Below are 22,769 nucleotides of genomic sequence, written 5' to 3' on the forward strand. Positions count from 1 at the left end.
TTTATTTGGTTTTCATGTAAAGGCACATTTCTTTTTTTTTTTATTTTATTTTACAATACTATTCAGTTCTACATAATAGCCACAGATTCCCTTGTTCTCCCCCTTCCTGGCCCCCTCCCCTTCCCCCCAGCCCACCCCTCCCCCATTCCTACCTCCTCCAGAGCAGCGCCTCCCCTGAGAACTGAGATCAACCTCATAGACTCAGTCCAGGCAGGTCCAGTCCCCTCCTCCCAGAATGAGCCAAGCGTCCCTGCATAAGTCCCAGGTTTCAAACAGCTAACTCATGCAATGAGCCCAAGACCTGGTACCACTGAAAGGCACATTTCTTAATTAAGCATCTCATGTTGCTACCAGTTGAGCTCTTTCTCTTTCTGTTTACAGTTATGGCTTTCCTCTTTCTCTCTCTGATTTAGTCTATAAAACATAAACAAGCAAACAATTATACTCAACATTGTCTCTTAATGTTTCTCCATTATTCTTCTATTGCTTTCCTCCCATCCCTTGGTAATCAACCAATGCATCTACTAAATGCCACTGTGTGGAAGGCATTATGTTACTCTCCCCAAAGATACAGGGTAGTGCATAGTCACTCAGCTATGTCCCAAACTATCTACAGAGACAAAAAGAAACAAGTACAGTAAATGGTCCAAGAGTGATAAAGGCAGGTCTATAAAACTTTCTTGCCTAGCTCAATTATTATATTATCTACTGTAATTTTTCAGCATCTATCTCCTCCCCTGCCCACTTCACTACCCCCTGCTTCTGGCATTTCATTTGTATTTCATAGGGACATGTGTGTATGTATGTGCATTTGTATGCATATACATGTAGACACCCAAGGTCAATAGTGCCTTCCTTTACATGTCTCTCAGTGGTCCTTATGTTTACAGTTTATTTATTTGGCTAGGCTACCTCAGGCATCCCTGCTGTCCCATCCCCATGCCTTCTTTTTGACTATTGTCTTTGCCACTTTCTGAAAATTTAGTTTTAAATGTAATGATGCCACCTTTCTTGCAAAATCTAAAGTGTTCACGGTCTTCTGTGTCAGAAAAATTTGACATTCTGCCAGCATCCTAAGGGTGCAGATGGACCACTTTCTCCTTCATTAAAAGTCCGATTTCTTCATATTTTAGGATTCTACTGTTTCTCTTCACTTTCCATGGCAGCTTTCCCTTTCTAATTTATTTATATCCCAATCTCAATTCCAAATATGGGCTTTCTTCCCAAATTGTACATTCATCCCTTCTCTCTTCATCATCTAATACACTTACTCAAAGGAACATTATATCTCTGGGATATCCATTTATCAACTTCAGAGATTTGCAAATCTCCTTGTTTTGCAAATGTCCCATCCCCACAGCCTCACCATCTGCTAGGGAGGGCTCCTCATTTATCAATGTCCAAAATCAAACTAGTTTCAACTCTGGTCCTGCTGTCCCTTAAGACTTCCCAATCATGTAGCCTGTGGCCCATACAAGAGCAAATGTTCACTCTTATTTCCCTTCAATAAATTGGAATGGTATTGACTGACTCTTTTCTGCAATGCTTGTAACATTCAGTTTTTGTTTCTCTTCTCATGTCTACCCTCACAATCATGGGTTATGAAAGTACTGAGCTTTTGTTTAGCTTCATATGCTATGGTAACTACACATGAACCATGTGTCTGCACCAGGTGTTTTCTAATTCAGTCAGTTTTTCATAAACTTGTTGTATTGGCCAAAGTTCTATTGCTATGAAGATACACTCATTCTCCTGTAAGCAATACAACTGAACTCACTGCATCACCACAAAGAGAAAAAGAAAATCAGGCAGGAGAGCGAGCAATTTCCAAAGATACAGAGGAAGTCAACAAATCATAATGTACAAATCTATTGTGGCATTTAAGTCTTTCTCTTTCTCTCTTCTTTTTTTCTTTCTTTCTTCTTTTTTTTTCCGTGTGTGTGTGTGTGTGTGTGTGTGTGTGTGTGTGTGACTGTGTCTGTGTCTACTTGCACGCACCAAGGGACCAAGGTGTGCTTTTGGAGCTCCTTCTACGACGTGGGTCCCAGACCTGGTGGCAAGACCTTTCACATGCTGAGTCATCTCACCCAATAGGCACTTAGGTTTTGAAAATGCCCTTGACCTCTTTGAGTGAAAACAACCACCTAGGGTAAACACAGTCATTCTTTATATTTGGAAGTTGGAAACACCAACTCTTAACATACTTGGGAAAATTAGTCTACATCATCTAGTTATTTGCTAAAGTAATATTAGAATTTAAAATCTTGACTGAGCTTCTAAAGATCTAATGAGTTCCCTGGAAAGCTGTTGTGTAGCTTTGAATGAGCATGGCCCCAGTAGGCTCATATATTTGAATGTACCAGCTGCTGGATCTGTTTGAGACCTATCAGGAGGTGTGACCTTGTTGGAGGTGCTGTGTCACTGGGCGTGGGCTTTGAGGTTTCAAAAGCTAATACCAATGCCAGTGTCTCTCTTGGCTTTGTGCTTGTAGGTCAAGATGTAAGCTTTCAGCTACTCATCCAGCAACATGCAGACCTACCTACTGCCATGTTCCCCACCCATAATAGTCATGGACTAACCCTCTGGAACCATGAGCCCAAAACTAAACACTTCCTTTTATAAGTTGTCTTGATCATGGTGTTTTGTCACAGCACTTGAAAGGTAACCAGGACAGCTTCTGATCTCAAGATCACTCACTGTGAGTTAAAGCATCAAGCTCTTGGTTAGATAGACAGTGTTGTAATCACTGTGCCTATGCTGATAAAGTTCAAATCCAGCCTTGGAAGCTTATACACCTACTCAAGTATTTTATTTAAGATAAAAAAAGCAGACAGTTCACACACACACACACACACACACACACACACACACACACACACACACACACACACACGGAAATCTTATCTTCATCCAAGTATAAGTCAGCAGAGTTCCAGATTTTGAATACTGGAATATAAATTTTAAAAATATATTTTTGATACATGTTCCTCATGTATGCATCATCATATCCTTATTCAAAGAATCCTCTACAGGTTGTAATTTGAAAGTATAAATTTTCTGTAGAATACACTAGGGCTAAATGATAATAACTATCCATTCTGAGCACCTTTCATATCAGGCATGCATCCTAGATTTAAGAAGATAATAAGTTTTCAGGTGACAATAAATAAATTTAAACAAAACTAAATTTAACCATGCTAAGATGCAATAAACATATTTTAAATGCATAATTTTGTATAAGACGTCAAAAGATTAAATAATTAAAACTATGCACATCCAGGAGCTTTAAATAAACAAAGTGAAATGACTCCATTTAATACCAGAAATCTGAAATTGGGTATGTAAAACCCCTAGCTTCTCTTTATGCTGGAAAAAAAGTGGCAATGTTTTGAAGATTTTGTTTGAAAACACACAAAATAGGCTGAGGATGGAAGGTTAGAGGTAAATCACTTGTCTTGTTTGGGTAAAACCTTGGAACCAATGTCAGCACTAGGTAGAATGAAAGAGAAAGTGAAAAAGAAAGACAGGGAGAAGAAAGGGAGAGGGAGAAGAGGAAGAAACAGCATGAGTGAGAGAAGAAAAAGGGATGAGAATGAGGAAAGGCAGGCTGGATGCAGCCTGCCTTTCTATTTTTCTATGCAATAATAAGGCTGATAAATTTGTTCCATCTAGCTAGTATTAGATAAATAAGCCATGCATGGACCCTGAAGAAAACACTTTTAAAGAAACCAAATGTAAATGGTCCTATGATTTTTAACTTGTATGTTAACAAAAATATATGTGTGTATGATGGAAGCCATGATACTGTACTTTAAATGTTAAATAACTAAGTACTCCTGCCCTCATCTACACCTTTTTTTTCATGGGCTCCTTTCTTCTTGTCATTCTGAAAATCAGCTCAGGTTCTACATTGTGCATAAAAGCCAAAATAAAGAGTAATATGGAAATTGACTGAAGCCAGATGGGCTACAGAAATCACATGATGAAGAAAGAGCTGAATTGTCATTGGGGAAGGGGAGAAAGGAGACAAGAAAATCTGCAGGCACACTAGTGGAACAGGAGCTTGAGGACTCCATTGCTTGGAAAGAGTTGCATCTATGACAGCTGGTAAGCATCTAGAGTGTAAGGCAGATACCCCAGAGCAAGGACACTAAAAAGGGAGTTTTGAGCAAGCATTTTAGTAATTTGACTGTTAATTTACATGTGACACTGTTCAGAAAAAGGAACACATGGCCACAGGGTTTCATACAGGTTACCCACAAGCATCAATTCTGTAAAAGATGTACAGAGTACTCTTCAAATATTCTCAGAATATCAACCACTGTAAGCTGTCCTAAATTAGAATCTGGTTATCTCACATGACAAGGAAAATCTAGCCAATTGGTTATTCTATTGGAGCTACAGTAGATCATTTCATATAGGTTTCATGGCAACCAAACATCAAGTTCCAAAGACTGCAGCTAACTTAGAAGAAGAAGAAAAATGAAGGAAAACCTATGGGGTTGCTGCAGAAACTAAACAGGAAAATGTATTAGCTAAGAAGACAGATGCTTAAAGAGGTAGGTATATCAAAACTCTCCACTGTAAATATGCTCAGTACCTTGAGAACACTGAGGGCTTCACAGGTACAAGCGATTGGCAGACTGAGCACATCCTGTATTTTTTACATGTGCACATTAGTATACATAAGAAAACAACAGCAAAAAGTCATTATCCAGGGCACAGATGCATGAAGGCAAGCAGATGTCTAACCATACTTCAGGAAAACATCAACTTCCAAGTGCAGTTCAAAATTAAGGTATTCATACTTTCAGTACACATATACACTCATGCTCTGTTCACATAGGTGGAATATGGAACATTAAACATGTCCAGTAGAAGCAACAATTTGAGTCAGTATAATATAAATGAAGTTAACTTTTAGGAGGAAGGCAATAGAATAGTGGCATGAAGTATAGTCCAAATCTGGGAAGAAAGCTTGGTTAAAACTCTTACCACAAAATTGTGAGAACTAGGGTTCTGATCTCCAGAAAACCATGTAAATTTTGGGTGAGTGTGGTAGACTGTCTGTAATTGCAGCCTTAGAAACTGGAGACAAGGGTTCCACAGACTAAACCGTTAAGAAATATTGTCTATATTGGCACAACCCAAGTTTGATTGAGAGATCCTGTTTCATTGATTAAAGTGGAAAATCAATAGAGGATGATTTTTCACATCAAACTTGTGCCCCACAAACATAGAGACACCCGACACATGCAAAAAATATGCACATACATCTGTACATCATATACACAAAGAAATGAGGAAAATTTCTGTATCTGCATGAAAGGAAAGATGGATTTTAATTTAGAATACTAAACATTCATCCTTGAACTGCAAAAGACAGTAAGATGGCACCAAGAGTATAAATAGACCATTCATTCATCCAAAAATTATTTAATGACACAATCCTTTAGACATTACAAATCAGTGTTCAACAAGTAGTTTGGTATATGCCTTCATTAACTGAGAGTGTGGTCAGATAGAATGTCACTTCTACTTTGACACACTTCATGACATTTTGCCTAGGGAATGGTGCTGCTTCCAAAAGGCTTGATCCTTCCACATCCATTAACTCAGTTAAGACAATCCCCTACAGAGTGTCAAATGTATGCATTCCCTTTATTCTCTTTGTCTGGTTGATTTTAAGTTGTGTCAAATTGATCATTAAAGCTAACACACACACACACACACACACACACACACACACACACGCATGAATATATATATATATATATATATATATATATATATATATATATGTTCATTTATTTAAGCATAAGAAAATAGTAATTTTCTTCACAAGAGCAAAATAACAAAGTCCACTCCAAAGTCTGTGAACATATATATGATGGAATATTATTAGTCATGAACAGCTAACAGAATGGTATATGCTACAGAGTGCATGGTTGCTGAGGACATTGTACTTAATGAAATAAGCCAGATAGAAAAGGACATACTGCAGGATCCCACTTCTATGAAATAGCAAGAGTTGTCAAACAGATGAAGAGTGAGTCACAGAGACTTTGGGGAAAGGTATATGGATAGTTGAGTGAATGCATACAGTTTTATACAGTTTTACTTTTCTAAGAAGAAGAATTTCTAGTTTCTCAAAGATGTGCGTAGACTTACAACAATAAACTGTAAATGAACCTTAAAAATAATTCAAATAATATTTTTCTGTTTCATGTATTTTATTGCAAATAAAAAAAATGTTGAAATGCCAAACAAGCTCTATGTTAACTAGCTAGATGTGTGAGAATATAGACTAAAATGATAATTAAATGATAACATGGAACATTTGTTCTACATGGTTTTGCATCCTCCTTATAATATTGAGAATTTAGTCATTTTATAAGGATGGCATATTCCAAATCCATACTAAGATAAGTTTGACAGGAGAATTTGTTTTCATCTACCAAGAGCAAGGAATAGGAAGATTTCTAAGCAACAGCAAAATCATGGTGTTTGGAGCCATGTCCACATTTCAAACAGCAAAATATTTATGCAATTAATCCCAGCAAATATTGTAAACATCAGGTGCAGAGAGCAAACAAGGTGAACTATCCCTTTGATTCTAAAGAACAATGTCCTGCTCACACAGCAACCCTCAGTATCAGTACCATCCCATCCCACCTACCTTGCTTCCGCACATCCTCTACGGCAGCCACCAACTCTTCTTTGAGGTCTTGACTCTCCTTAGCAATCTGCTCACCCTTTTCCAGGAAGTTTTGAGTAGCTTGTTCTACGGATGCTGCCAGTACATGAGCTTTCTTTGACCTCCCTTTCTTTTTACCTGATGGCCCTTTGTTGCTTGTGTTGACAAGTGTCGTCACCTGAAACACAAAAGAAAAACTATAAACCCATTCTTTAAGACTTTCTGGAGATCACCTGTTGGTTTATAATGTCTAACTATCCATTAAGGCCAGGAAAAGGTGTTGGATCATTTAGAGCTATGGTTACAGGCAGTTGTGAGATTCCCAGTCTTTGTCCTAGGAGCTCAATATAGAACCCATGCAAAAATAAGTGCCCTTAACTGTGAAACCATAGCTCCAGCCCTAACTCCTTTCTGAATACTATAACTTGGACAATAAACTGTCAGTTTTCACTTATCACTATATACAGAAAACTACTTAATTTGTTAGTAAAGTTTTTCATATCTTTCAAACAACTTGTTAACCACTATAGACACCAGAACCTTTATTCTGTACCTGAGAGAAATCTGAAGGGGAGGAATAAATTCAGGTGTTCTACAACATGTCAGTAACTGTTGCTATTTCATTTTTACTATTGAACAAGGAACTTACCAGCTTCCTAAGAGGGAGAGTTTTATGATCTGTTTCAATTTGCACATATCATGCTAAGACCATTAAAGCTTTCTTTCAGTTTTTAAAGAAGCCAATCGAAAGAAAAGTTCTCTCAAATGGTACAGTCATAATGTTACTCCACATGGTGGAGTAGGCAAAGTTTTTGTTCAATGTCATGATCAATGTTCGCTTCCTTTTATGGCCATAGGCAACACCCAAGGAAGCAAAGCTTTAAATCAACATGTATTTTGATGGTCAGTATAGGTAGGATCACTTCAGAAGTGGTCAATACAGTGTTAGGAGCTACTATCTTCAGCTCTCTTTTGATTAATCAGACACAGTAAGTTATATAAACACAAGCACATTTCAGCATGAACATTAGATAAAAAGTAACACACACACACACACACACACACACACACACACACACAAAACCCTAATATCCTTAAAATTAGAATGCAGCCAGTGGCAGTTTTACTGCAAACTGTGCATGTAATGAGGGACACATTCCAGTCTTTTCAGTCCCAGCTATACAGAACAATCACCAAAAAAATGTGTACTTGTCACAGGGGTTGCTTTTGAAGACATAGTGAGTACAACAACATGCTATTCATCCAAGAAGATCAAGGTTCTAGAACAGTCCAATACCTGGGAACAGCATGCACCCCAAGCAAGCAACAAGGACCACTGGAAAAATCTCATTTGGTCTGTGTACTTTTCGCCAGAGGAAATATTTGCTATTTTCATTTAGTTGTAATGCATTCTCACCATATATGTAGTTCTGTGAATATTTGTGATCTATGTTGTTACACTTTTCAAATTAAAAAAGAATAGAATGGGGAAAGAAATGTTAATTTTAGATAGACTGACAGTTTTTAAGAACTGGTAGCTAATCCTGAAGCTACCAAAATAGCTGAATGTCTATATCACAGATTCATCTCTTGTAAAGGCAAATGAATGTCAACTCTTCTGCTATCTCAGTGCATTCCTGTATTAAGTACATTGAGAAAATACTCATAATAACAAAGATATCTTAGCTTCCTTCATGTTGCTCCTTAATGAGGGAGATTCTCCTCTAGGTTCTATGGCCTCACCAGACACACTTATTTGGCTAAGTCTGCAGTACTAACATGAATTCCCTCCTACTGAGCAGGAAGATAGAAGTGTCACTGTTGTACTTTGGGGGCTATCATGACATTTTGGTCACCTAAATAATGGCAATACCAGTTGACATTCCAATGTGGATGAAATAAATATCACAGCACTAAACCCTTCATGAAGACCTATAGGCAATTAATGACCATTGGGAGAGAATCAGGTTTCTCCAAGTCTAAGCTTCTAATTGGTTATCTAGTATCAAGTCATCAGTACTGAAAACATATACATATGAGCAACACTAAATCAACTCAGCATGTTATACACTTTGTGTGTGTGTGTGTGTGTGTGTGTGTGAGAGAGAGAGAGAGAGAGAGAGAGAGAGAGAGAGAGAGAGAGAGAGAGAGAGAGAGTGTGTGTATGTAAAAGTAGTGATTAAAGAAAAACTGAGATGAATCAACTGAGATGAATCTGGGGGACAAATAGGGGCTGGGGATGATTTAACGTGCTACACATACATGATTTTATTAAAATTTATTAAAAGACGATTCTTGAGAAAATGTGAAAAATATAAAAATAATTTGAATGTCTATAAGAACAAAGAGAAAGTTGATTTTAAATAATTGATAGAAAAACATTTTGAAAAAAGATCTAAGAATATAGCAGTAACCCACAGCCATGAGACAATTAACTAATACATCTGATGCACTCAAGGTTCTCATAATCTTGAGTCCATATTACCAGAGATTATCTCTAATATACGATGTCTAGTGTTACATGGAGAAAATGATAGCATTTAACAAAGAATACTTATGATAACCTACATAACTGACTATCCCCAACACTCCTGGAAGAACTCAAGATAGTAAAGATGTATATTTTTCCCAGCTTAGACTATAAGCAGCACATTCTAAATATATATAGTAAATTCGTAAGATGCTCCCGAAACCATGAGCTGGAATTAAGCCCTCCCCATCTATGCTGTTTCTGTCAGGGGTTTTGTCATACTGTGAGCAGGGTCATTCAAGGGTCTCATGTTAAACAGTCAACAGAGTATAGGAAAAACAAAAGCATTTCAAAGAGATTGTAACTTAGCCTTAGTGGACAGAGAAGAAAAGGAAATGATCCATCACTCACAAAGACAAGCAAGCAAGTAGACATAAAAAAAATTCTAATGATCAAGAACTAAATGCTCAACTATGTTCACAACAGCATTATTCATAATAGTCAGAACCTGGAAACAACCTAGATGCCCCTCAACTGAAAAATGGATAAAGAAAATGTGGTACATATACACCATGGAGTACAACTCAGCAATGAAAAACAATGGCATCATGAAATTTGAAAGCAAATAGATGGAAATAGAAAATATCATCCTGAGTGAGGTAACCCAGACTCAAAAGGACAAACATGGTATATACTCACTCATAAGTGGATACTAGATATAAAGCAAAGAATAATCAGACTATATAACCCATAGCTCCAGAGAAACTAGCTAATGAGGAGGACCCTAAGAGGGACACATGGATCACCCTGGGAAGGAGAAATAGATGAGATCTCCATGAGTAAACTGGGGGTAAGGAGGACAATGAAGGGTATGGGATGGTGGATGAGAACATAAGGGAACAGGATGGCCAAGCTGGAAAAGGAACAGAGTGGGAGAGCAAGGAAAGAGATACCATGACAGACATCATGAGAATAGGGAGAAACAGGGTGCTAGGGAAGTTCCCTGGAATCCACAAAGATGACCCCACCTTAGACTACTATCAATAGTGGAGAAGGTGCCTGAACTGGCTTACTCCAGTAATCAGATTAGTGAATACCCTAACTGTCATCATAGAGCCTTCATCCAGTAACTGATGGAAGCAGATGCAGAGATCCACAGCCAAGTACCAGGCCAAACTCCAGGAGTCCAGCTGATGAAAGAGAAGAGGGATTCTATGAGCAAGGGGCATCAAGATCATGATGGGGAAATGTACAGAGACAATCAAACCAAACTAGTGGGAAACTTATGAACTATGGCAAAATAGCTGTGGAGCCCCCATGGGACTGGACTAGGAGAGACTATGTTTGCAGAGGCAAGACAGTTGTTTATTTTGAACTGTTTAAGGGGCCCCCTGGCAGTGGGATCACTGGTGCATGAATGGGCTTTTTGGAGCCCAATGCCTATGGTGGGACACATTACACAGGCTTGGTGCACGGGGAGGAGCTTCGACCTGCCTCAACTGAATGTGCCAGGCTCTGCTGACTCCCCATGGGAGGCCTTGCCTTGGAGGAGGTAGGAACAGGGGGTGAGTTGGGGGTGGGGAAGCCTGGAGGAGTGGGAGGAGGGAGGAGAGGGAGATCTGTGGTTAGTATGTAAAATGAATAGAAAATTTCTTAATAATAAAAAAGAAAAAAAAAACCTAAAGAAGTATTGAAGAAGAAAAGCACCATTTAGCCCTAAAGATACAATCAGCACCTATCACGTAAGGGATTTTGAGATTTGCTAACTCTTGCAGTCAGCATCCCTATGGGAACATAGTTTGCTTCCAGAGGTCAGAGCAGCAAGGACATATTCTGATAAGAAAGTGGTAACATGGAGCTGATGCAGTCCCTGTGCACAGGGCAGGATATCCGGACTGGCTGGGCTTGGGTAAATGACACTTTCAGACATTGAAATGTCCAGTAACATCCGCTCACAGGATATCCTGGGGAGATTTTGTAGTAAAGACTATGCACGTCCTACTCCAAACAGGGATTCTCAAATTGACGCCCTAAATTTTCACCCTCTCCACACTGTCTATTCGTCTTTACCAAATATGCATGTTGTGAAAATAAAAACAGAAAAAAGCAGAGCCACAACAAGCGTCATAAAGAGTCAAAGTCTCACTGCTGGCACACAGGAAATGTCCTAGGATTTTCCACAGAAGTGTAAGGATGGGTCTTGAGAGTATTTTAACCTATGAAAAAACACAAGGAAAATCTGACTTTTCTGTCTTCTCCAATATGAATCATTTTTATGGTATATAGAAAATTTCTAGTTTTATTCATATTTATTAATGGTACACAAAAATGGTTTGTGTTGTGATGTTTTCATACAAATGTGTTTTGAAATGTGCCCTTATTGACTTGGTGTGTGACTCTGTTTTCAATGGGAGCATAGTGCGGGGATCTCGGTGTGGACCCTAAGCAGTTACTGATGAAATCATCTTCTCATTTCACATGGGGATTTCTATGATGATATTGCTAAAACATTGGTACTTCCTTAAAACAGGCTCAGTCTTATCTTTTGGCCACTAAATTTGTAATAATTATGATTTATCTTTATTATGACTTGAAAAATATTATGAATTTGTGGACACTACATATTAGTTTGTTTCTCCCATGCTACTGAACCCTCAGAACATCCAACTGAATGTTGGAAACTGCACCATGATGAACTGTTTATATCCAAATACATGGAAACAATGTTTTTTTAATGCAAATACTACTACAAATTGAAGTAACCTCAGTGAGCTGTAATGCCACCACAACAGCGCCTTCTGGCAGCATCATTCTTTCAGATCTTTTCTAATCTGTGGGACTTTGTGCCATACACAGTCAGTGCTAATCACAATGTCCTTTTGTGGCCCAAAGCAGCAATGTCTTTTTTTTTCAAAGCAAAGCAGCAAATGTTTTGAACCAGAAATGTAAAGTGAGTAGGAAGGCATTTGTCTTTTTAGAAATCTTAAGTTGTTTAGTCATCAGCACCCATGACAGGAAACCCATGCTGTCTAGAAAGTCCCTAAAATAATTAGGGAAAGATTCCACTCTATTCATGATTCACTGTTTTGCATTTACTAACTTTAAAGCAAAACAAAACCAGACTGTTCAAAGGAAGACTAGAAAGAAAGCTGAAACAAGTCTAAGTACAAAATGTTTTCCAATTAGCTCTAACTAAAGGACTCAGTTAAGCCAAGCCTGCCTTTTCCTAAAGGTCACCACAGGCCAGAGGAGATAGCTCCGTCTGTGGAGTGTTCACAGAACAAGCTGAAGGACCTGAGTTTCATCCCCAGACTCCACATAAAAGTGAGGAACAGACGAGATCAGGCACATTCAGGGCAGTTTGGCCGTAGACATTTTTTCAATTAATTTATTTATTATGTATGTAGTGTTCTGCCTACATGTATATCTGCACATCAGAGGAGGGCACCAGATCTCATGATAGATGGCTGTGAGCCACCATCTATGTGGTTGCTGGGAATTGAATTTAGGACTTCTGGAAGAGCAGCCTGTGCTCTTAATCTCTGAGCCATCTCCAGGCTTAGCTCTGTGTGTGTGTGTGTGCATGCGTGCGTATGTGCGTGCGTGCATGCGTGTGCATGTGCGTGTGTGCGTGCATGCGTGTGTCTGTGTGTGTGTGCGTGTGCGTGCGTGCGTGCATGCGTGTGTCTGTGTGTGTGTGCGTGTGTGTGCGTGCGTGTGTCTGTGCGTGTGCATGCATGCATGCGTGTGTGTGTGTGTGTGTGTGTGTGTGTGTGTGTGCGCGCGCGCGCGCGCGCGCCCGCGTGCCCGCCCACCATCAGATAACTTACCCTGTTGGAGGAGAGGATGAGTGGTGGGTTGCAGTGGGAAGGGGGAAAGGCTGTGGAGGGTGGCAGGGAGCTGGTGGAGGGATGAGAGGAGGATCTGTGATTGATATGTAAAGTGAATTTAAAAAAATTAAAAAAGTGAGGAACAGAGGCAAGCAACAGTAATCCCAGCACTGGGGAGGAGAAGGGGACATCACCGGGCCTTGTTTACCAGCCAGTCTAACTGAATATGGGGCTTTGCTAGCCTCACCTAGAGAAGATGTGGTTAATTAACAGACATTAGATAGTACAGTGTGCGGGCTCCTCCACTTAGGCTGTTATTGTCACCCTCCTGGCAGTCTTGGAGGGCAGCTAGTAAAGATAAAAATGCCAAAGTTAAAAGGAGACTAAGGTCCTGAAGTTTTCCTTGGAGGAGTATAAACCATAGATGAGAAAACCCGTGTGGACATTCTGCAATAAGAAGAAAATTGCTAATCTGCTGCAAGTGTGAGATTTTAATGAGCAACCTGACACTGTAGCTAATATTAACTGTATTCTCATATTATTGGTAGTTAATAAGTATCATCTTGAAAATTTTAAATCATTTAAGTCACCAAATGTCTACACATGGTGTATGAGGTATATAATGTTATATATTTGCTCAATAGCAAGCACATGTGCTATATACATAATACACAATGCATTTTGTTTATTTTGATGTTTTAGGTTAATATTTCAATATTTATATTTTAACCTATTTATATTTTAGGTTTGCTGGTAGCATTTCCTCTTTTCCTTATTAGACAATTTTAAATGATCATGACTGTTCATATACAGTAAAAGAAAACCATTTTTATCATAGTTCAATGGCCTAGGTATAACTTCATTGCTCCTGAAAAATGCTTCAAAAAGCAGGATGTGTTTCCACATCTACAGTGTGGAGACACTGATCAGAAATCTAAAGTCATTCAAGTCAGATGCAAGCTTTCTCTCAAGGCAAAGCTTGTATTACTGGATGTAAGAAACGTCAATTACAAAATTTTAAGGAAAACGATTAACAGGAGTGATGGCTGGCCTTGCAGATGACTCTAATTCAGTTCTTAGACCCACATGGCCCTTCATAATTGCCTCTAATTCTAGCTGTAAGGATCCTACACCTTTTTTTTTTTTTTTGCCTCCTTGGACATTCCCACACATACACATGGTGTGGTGGTTTCAATATGTATGGCCCCCAAAGACCCATGTGTTTCAGTGCTTGGCCCATATGGAGTGGCACTATCAGTGGCCTTGTTAGAGTAGGTGTGGCCTTGTTGGAGGAAGTATGTCACTGTGGAGGCCAGGCTTTGAGGTATTATATGCTCAAGCTAGGCCTAGTAATACTATCTCCTTCTGCTACCCGCAGATCAAGATGTAGAACTCTTAGCTGTTTCTCAGGTACCATGTCTACCTGTATGCCACCATGTTTCTCACCATGATGATAATGGCTGTAAGCCGGTGTCCATTAAATGTTTTCCTTTATAAGAGTTCTGTGTTCATGGTGTCTCTTCACAGCAATAGAAACCCTAATTAAGACACCTAGCATACACAGACACACCTACACATAAATAGAAATGATTGAAAAAAATCTGTGGTTGGAGAGATGGCTGAGCAGTTAAGAGCACTTACTGCCCTTGCTAGGACCTGAATTTCGTTCCCAGCACCTACACAATTAGGCACAACTGTCTATAATTCCAGTTATGGAGAATCCAATGCCCTCTTCTGGTCGCTATATATACTGCATGTATATTATCTTTCAGTATTTTTATCATCATTATGTGTTTTTTAAGGTATCTCCTGCAGCACATAGTGACACACTTATGTACATACAGACAAAATACACACATAAAATAAAAGTAAATAAATATTTAAAAAAATCAAGAATGTCTGTTATCATTTGTATTTTAAGTGTCCCTCAATCATCCACAGTTTGCAGGCCTGATCTCCAAGATGGACTTATAACTGTTGCAGCTGCTAAGAGATCCTGCCTAGTGAAATGTCATCAGGTCTTTAGGTGCATGTCGCCAGTGAGATCAGTGCCCTCAGTGAGATGGGGCAGTGAGTACCTTGTATCTTCCTTTTCTTTGCTCTTCCTCATTCTCGCTTGCACATTCTGGCCATGCGGGGAATGGCTGTGCTCAAAGAGACATGTCCTAATCCATGCCATATATCACTGGCAGCCACTGCTCACAAACAGAAACTGCCAATCTGTGCCACCGTGAAGCATCTTTCTTTAGAAGTTTTCTGTCTCATATACTCACTATAACAGAAGATTCATTAAGTAATATATTTTATAAGTGGTGACATTAGCATCGGTATTGTTAAGTGAATCTATAAAGATGGCCAGGCAGAATCATGTAAAGTTATGTGGTCTACCATGTTTATTATCTTTCTGTGTTTTTATTATTGTTGCTGGTTTGTTTTGAGATACCATCTCCTATAGTAAAGGCTGAACTCAAGCCCTTTTTGTATCTGAAAATGGGCTCAAACTCCTGATTCTCTTACCATCACCTCCCAGTAAACGCTAGGATTACAGCTGCATCAAAACACCTGGGTAAAATGGAAACACCTGTCTAAAATTTTCCTTAAGAAACTTAAAACATCTTACTCTTCACTGTGAAATAATTGTGATTTCTTCTAATTTCACAAACTGTATCTGAATCATCATTTCTGTACTTGATGAGATAAACTACACATTTGCGTTGTCATTCACTGCTTTGTCAGTTTGAGACATCAAGATTATGCTAGCAAATACTGCAAAATCTCCTAACATCAGGATATTTTCTTCAATACCACCAACCATAATGGGCCTGCCTCAGTACAAGTCACATTTGCCACACACTAGACACCAGGCAATACTGCCAATCATGTGTATGTTATTTCTGATCACTCCAAAGAGTGGGTAGGGAGGCTATAAAAGCTGGAAAAGAAGGAAAAGTGCTCTGAAATGCCATCTTCCCAACAATACATAGTTATTAATATCATGAACTTTCAACTACTACAGAGTATTACACTGTGCCTGTCCCCAAAATGAGCCTGTTAAGAGCAAGGAAAGGATGGAAGAGGACCTCATGGGGCCCTGCTTCTCGCTGTTGAACTATTTCCTGTGGATAGATTCAACAAAATGGGGAGTCACTGGCTACAGCTGTGTTCATACAGATTATCCTGATAAATGGTAATGGGTCATGTAACAAATGAAAAGTCATGAATTTGGGAAAGGAACAGTTAGGGAAGATGGGGGTGGGAGTTAGTAGGGCTGGAAGGGAAATAAGAGAAGATAGATGGGGAGAACAAATGGATTGCATTATATATATATATATATATATATATATATATATATATATATATATGAAAAGATCTATGAATTAATTAATAAAAATGAAAATATTCATATAACTAGCATTTATAAATAAAATCAAAGTTTTCTCTTGCAAAAAAATTAAAGTTGTCCCTTTCATTTGAACTAACATGATAAACAAAATTCCAAGGCTAACTGAACACGTGTCAGGAAGGAGTGGGAGATTTTTCATAAGCTTTCCTTGTCACTGAGACCTGCTGTGGAGAGGACTGCACACCAACCACTAATTACAATATAGATTAATGTGAACTTGAAAAATCAGAAAAGAAATTATTTAGGAACATGTCGAACGCATTATTGAAAGGTGATGAGAAAGATCAAGGATCCTGAGAATGGCACCACTAAGGAGCTGGTCTGTATCATCATCAAAGCCATGGTCACAACATGGGTGAAGGACATGCTTTCTTACTTGCCAGATTCACTGTTATCTCGTTTGTAAGCGAGAGATCATAGCTATTATATTTATCAAGTGGAGGCAACCTTCAAAAGTGGTCATCTCCAAAACAAAGAAACCTTCTAGTGATTGGACAAACAAAACTAGGTCTAATGTGAAATATCATGCTCATCTTGAGTTATAAAAACTCACCAGCTACTCCAAACCAAGAGTGCACAGGATTACCTCCCTTAATATTAGTAAATGTCTTAAGTGTATTAAGGAAGATATCAGCAGCATAGCACAAACATAAAAATCATTTTGACACGGGGCTGGAGAGATGGCAAGAACACTTGCTGCTGCTCCTCTAGAGGACCCTAGTTTGGCTCCCAGCATCCACATAGGATGGCTCACAATTGTGACTACAAATCCAGAGGAAATGACACCCTTTTCTGGCCTCTGTGTGCAACTGTACTCAAATGAACAATTGAAAGTAAACAAAAGCATCATCTCATTAGATAAAAGTAATGTACTCATTTTCTTACTTTAATAAAGACATCAAGTGGTTACTTTCTTTCTCTGTCTCATACTTCATAGAAATCTATGCCTGTAATTTTATGTCTCTGGGTGTGCCTGTGCCTTGACTTTTACAGCTTTGCTATTTGACATATTTCTTAAATATATTCTTTGTAAAATCCTGATAACTAGAATATATTGAAAAGCTAAATTTCAGGTTACCTTTTAGAGAGTCCAATGACTGATTTTTATATTATTAAATTCAGTAATAATAGCAAAATTAAAAATAAAACGAATATGTGCACACACACACACACATATAGTCAATTAGTATTTCTTGCATGGAGGCAACATCACTGTTCTCACATATAGTGTCTAGCACTTGAAAACTTACACACTTGAAAGGATTAGACAAAACCTACTAAGAGCTACAAAAATGTCATGTTTCCCCATCAGCACACATAGAAAGTTTCTCACAAAAACAACGAAGAGAAAAAATTCCAAAAATATCAACCTTTCAGTGAATGAAAGATTTTCAGTTCTAGATTTTCTCCTCAAGAATCAAACATATAATCTGAAATGATTAATAACGACACTTATTCTATTTTTAATGGAATTCAAATACGGAGCACTCTCTAGTTATTCCCAGCCCATTCATTACATGTAGTGTGTTCGTGAATTAGGAATCAAAAGTACTGTCCCTATTTCTAAGATAAGGTCTTAAATCCATTGAAAATCAATTGCATGTTAGTGGATGTTTGTACTACCTGCTCTGAGGCTTGGGGATCATTAAGGACACAGGGTAGAAAGAATTTAAGAATCAGAAGGAGGAGAGCAAGGCTATGAAATGCTATCTTATAGGCTTTGCACAGACAATACTTTCATGGCCTCAAAGCAGCTATGGCTATATATACAATAAATATACACAAGATTAAGTCTACTAACAGGCCACCACAGATCAGGGAAGGGCCCATTGGGTCTTAACTACTGGCTACTTACAGATTATGGGGGAGAGACAGTCATTGTATTCATCAGTTTTATACCCTCTGAGTCACCCACAAGGTTCCAATGAGCAGTTCTGAACCCATGATTATGCAGATAATCCCAACTAAACTCAGTGGCTATCAAACCAGAAATGAATGATTGAAAGGGCATTACATTATAGGGAGGTGCTTAACAGAAGTGAGAGGGAGACTAGCAATGAGGAGGGCAGTAATCAGAATGTAATGTATACATGAGTAGAACTGCAAAATTCAAAGAAAGTTTTTAAAAATGCACACGAGAGGTTTTAGGGCCTTTCAAAAACTAATACTTGAAGTTTTAATTTATCTAACAGGTGCAGTTTATCCTTTCAAACAATGGTGACTGTAGGTGTGTCTCATTTTGGTATCTTATATAAATTTCTGAAATGAAAATCAATTGTTCTTATGGGTAGCTAACCCGTGTGTCTGCAGAACTTCCTTAGAGTACACACAACAAACCCTGCTTTAAAGGAGTCCCTAGCTTTTCAAAGAGATAATTACATCATCTGCTGACATTTTCTAGATTTGCTATGTACGTGTGCATTATTGTTCTCCCATTAAACTGCAAGCTGCTGGTGAAATGCCAATAGCATGAGAAAAGACCACATTGACATTTACTGTGGGTCATCTTCACGGACAGAACACCCGCCTTCCACTTGAATGCCCTGCCCTGGTGTGCAGCCATGCTCCTGAAGCACTGCTCTCTGAAGATTCCTGGGAATTGTTGATGAAAGAAGGGGTAAATGAGCAGGATGTAATTATACTTGTCAAGATTCTTCTTGTGAACCTTTATTTGGACAATTTGTAAAAATTGGAGGCAGCTAATTTTCTAACTAAAGACATAATTTCTCTTTAAAACCATTAGTGCATGGAAATCGTAGCATGGGTCTTGGGTGATCAGGACTGAAGCATTCATCATTGCAGGGTGGAAAGACAGTAAATGGGAGAATTGTGAAGTAGGGCAGAAATCAAAAGCTATGGAGCCTGCCTTGTGTGTGTGTCTCTGTATGTGTATGTCAGTGTCTCTGTGGGTGTATGTGTATTTTTGTGTATGTGCATGTGTGTGCAAATGTATGATTGTGTGTGCATATATGTACATGTGTGCATATATGTACATGTGTGCATGTATGTACATGTGTGCATGTAAGTGTATAAGCATGTGTGTATCTGTATAAGCTCATGTATGTGTGTATGTCTCTCTGTGTATAATGTGTTCATGTATGTATGTGTAGATATATCATGCATGATGTCTGTAGAGGCCAACCACTAGGTACTTCCATAATTGCTCTCCACTTTATTTTTTGAGACAGAGTTTCTCACAGAACCTAGTTTTGACACAGTCATTCAACTGGACTGGTTGGTTACAAGCTCTGGGATTCCTCCTATCTCAACCTCCCCAGATCTGAGATAATAACCTCCCCAGATCTGAGATAATAACCACACACCAATATTCCTAGATTTATACACACACACACACACACACACACACACACACACACACATATATATATATATATATATATATATATATATACATATATATTTTTCCCCAATGGGTTTCAAACCAGAAATGAATGATTGAAAGGGAAATATGAGAAGGAGGGGCTTAACAAAGTAGGGGGAGACTAAAAAGTAGGGCAATAATCAGAGTACAATTTATACATGAATGGAATTGCCAAAGAATGTGTATATATATATATATATATATATATATATATATGATCAAATATATACCATCTTTAATACATAACATATCTTTGCATATATATTTTATAATCAATTTATATCTATATACATTGTATCTTGATCACATCCACACCCCACTTCCTCAGATCCCCCCACTAATAAGTGTCCTTTCAACTTTCATGTTTTATTTATTTTTACGTCTCTCAGTTATGGTTTCCTGCCTGAATACAGACAACCTGATAGTTGTACACAGAAACATAAAAGACTACGAAATAGCTATAATTAGTCGATGTCTTGTGCAGGTCTTGTTTAAGTAACCATAAAAGCAACATCAGTTCAGCAGCCATGTCTTGTCTAAGAGACAACATTTCACAGCACCCCTTCCCATCCCCCAGCCCTTAAATTCTTTCCAACTCTTCAGCAGTGTTTTCTGAGCCTTGCAGGGTAGCTTGTTATAAATGCCTTATTTAAGGACACTCAACAGTTACTTATTATCAGCACACTGACCAGTTCTTTCTCTCCACATCAGCTGCTATCTACTGCAAATAGGCGCTTCTGTGACCAAGGTTCAGAGCAGTATTAATCAACAGGTAAAAACATAAATATTTACAAGGCAGTTTAGCAGCATGTATGTGTCATGGAATAACAGTAGTAGATGTCCCCACAAGGCCCATCCATGGTCTTTGGGTCAGGTTTACCATACCAGGCAAAATATCCCTCCTTTGGAATAGGCCTCAAATCTAATTAGAAAACAGTTGGTTAGTCTACAAACTATCTTGCAACTATTACAGTTGTCAGTACACTACTAAACCTTCCTGACAGATCAGGGTTGTAGCATGCATGGTACACTGCTGGGTAAATCAACTGTAGCTTTTGCTCATGAGTAGCCCACAGAGCATCTTTGAGTGCTCTGAAATCTAGCCAGCACATCTGAGTTTTTAGATGAGTTTTGGAGAATCTACCCCAGGTCCTTAGCCATTTCTTCAGGTTATGGAGCCCTCTACTTCTTATTTGGGTGGAAAAAGACTGAGTCTAATATTAACTATTCCATTTTGAAATAATAATGGCATTGAATTCACAGGTAGGTTTTGAATTTTTAAATACAGCAGTTTATCTGAGATACATTAGCTCTGTAACTAAAGCGACATTGACTATACTATTGAACTTATAGTCAACAACCGTATGGGGCAAGATCCTGACATATAAGGTCATGGCTGGCAATACTTGGACGTGAGCTCTAACCAGCCATGCATTTTCTGTGTGTTATTTAGAACAATCAAACTCTTGGTGTGTCACTTTGGTTTTGCTAGCTGTGAAATAAAAAGAATCCCCAAGAATCTACAAACTCTTGCTTTTGGGAGGAGGAGGAGGGTACTAATGATGTTGTCTGTTTGTCTGCAGATTGGCTATCTGACTCTTGCTTCAGTGTCCCATTCTGTCATCAGTGGATATCAGCGGTTCCTGGTTTTGACTTTGGAGACTGAGTACACCTGGCCACTTGCTGAACAGGTCAAAGCTTTCTTGGCTGATCTATCTGTATTCTGGGCTGCTGCCCCTACGCCTGCCACAAACAATGCTGTTCCTGCACTGCTGTACTCCCAGGCAAGCATGAAGCCAAGGAAGAGTTGGAGGACTCAGATGAGGACATGGAATTTGGTCTCTTTGACTAATCCTCTCAAAGCAACCAACTAAGCCAGCTTAGTTTGAGAAACATGGAGACAGAGTCTTATTTTTCTTTAAAAGAAAAGAAAAAAATTGCAATTCACATATATTTTCTTTACATTTTTTTCATACAACATTCAGAGACTAGTTCTCCAAATTTTCAAATAAAATACTTTCACTTGGAAGTTATATTTTTAGCAGTGTGCTTGTGATGTTAAGAGTAGGGAGTTTTCAAAGCTAGGAAATCTTAGGCAGGTGTTTAATTGGACTAATTAGGCAACATGTAGTCACTTCCGGTTTCCTATGAGCTCTTTGTGGATGCAGATAAGCAACACAACTGATTGCCTAATTAGACTATTTAAAACTGACTTCTTTTTTTATATCCAAGATTTTTTTAAACTCACAATTACAAACCAAAGCATAATATGTGCTCTGAAGTCTTACATTTTCTTCTTGTTCTAATCAATGATTTATACATTAATCATTCAATCTATCCCTATTACTACTGTATAGAAAGAGATATAAATGCATACCTAAAGCTATACCAGTCTATATCTATTTCTACATAGATATAGATATAGATCTGATATAAAATTCACCAGAAGTTCATCTTAGTGTTTTCTCATCAAAAGAGTTAGAGTTACCTAGAACCAAAAATTAAAAGTTATTCTTTATAAACAACCACACAAAAAGTTATTCTTGGAGACCTACAAACTATTGACTAACTTTTAAATGGTCTATGCATGTATCACTAAACTTCTTTCTCTGTTTGGGACTCAAACAATGTTTATCTACCTATCTTCCTAAGGTCCTAAAAACAAACTGAGGTATGATTTGACCAAACTTCACTCTGGAGCACCAATGAATTCACAAGACATACAGAGCAATGGTTGAGGGGAGATAGGCAGGACTGTGAGTGGTCTTAAAGATATGGCACTAGAAGTCCTGAACCAGCATGGATTATGACACCTCCACAGCCACATAGATAGGTACACTTCCCTCAGATCTTTCTGGCCTATATATTCAAGCTCCACCACTGAAGTTTAATATAATTAGGATAGAACTCCATACAACTGGTTAAAGAAAGTGGCTAGATATGAGCTGAGGTCCAGTGACCCTCCTTGCCCCTCCTTCAGTGGAGGA

General features: G+C 38.4%; 1 protein-coding gene across 1 annotated transcript in view; it reads right to left on the minus strand.

The window, feature by feature from the left end:
* Positions 1-22,769, minus strand: part of Ctnna2 (catenin alpha 2) — a 1,102,240-nt gene that overhangs the window by 872,929 nt on the left and 206,542 nt on the right. Inside the window, 1 exon segment of the mRNA XM_028871390.2 lies at positions 6,680-6,875. Within this exon segment, the coding sequence (XP_028727223.1) occupies positions 6,680-6,875 (196 nt within the window).

Source organism: Peromyscus leucopus, chromosome 3, assembly GCF_004664715.2.
Source record: "Peromyscus leucopus breed LL Stock chromosome 3, UCI_PerLeu_2.1, whole genome shotgun sequence".
Classification (NCBI taxonomy): domain Eukaryota; kingdom Metazoa; phylum Chordata; class Mammalia; order Rodentia; family Cricetidae; genus Peromyscus; species Peromyscus leucopus.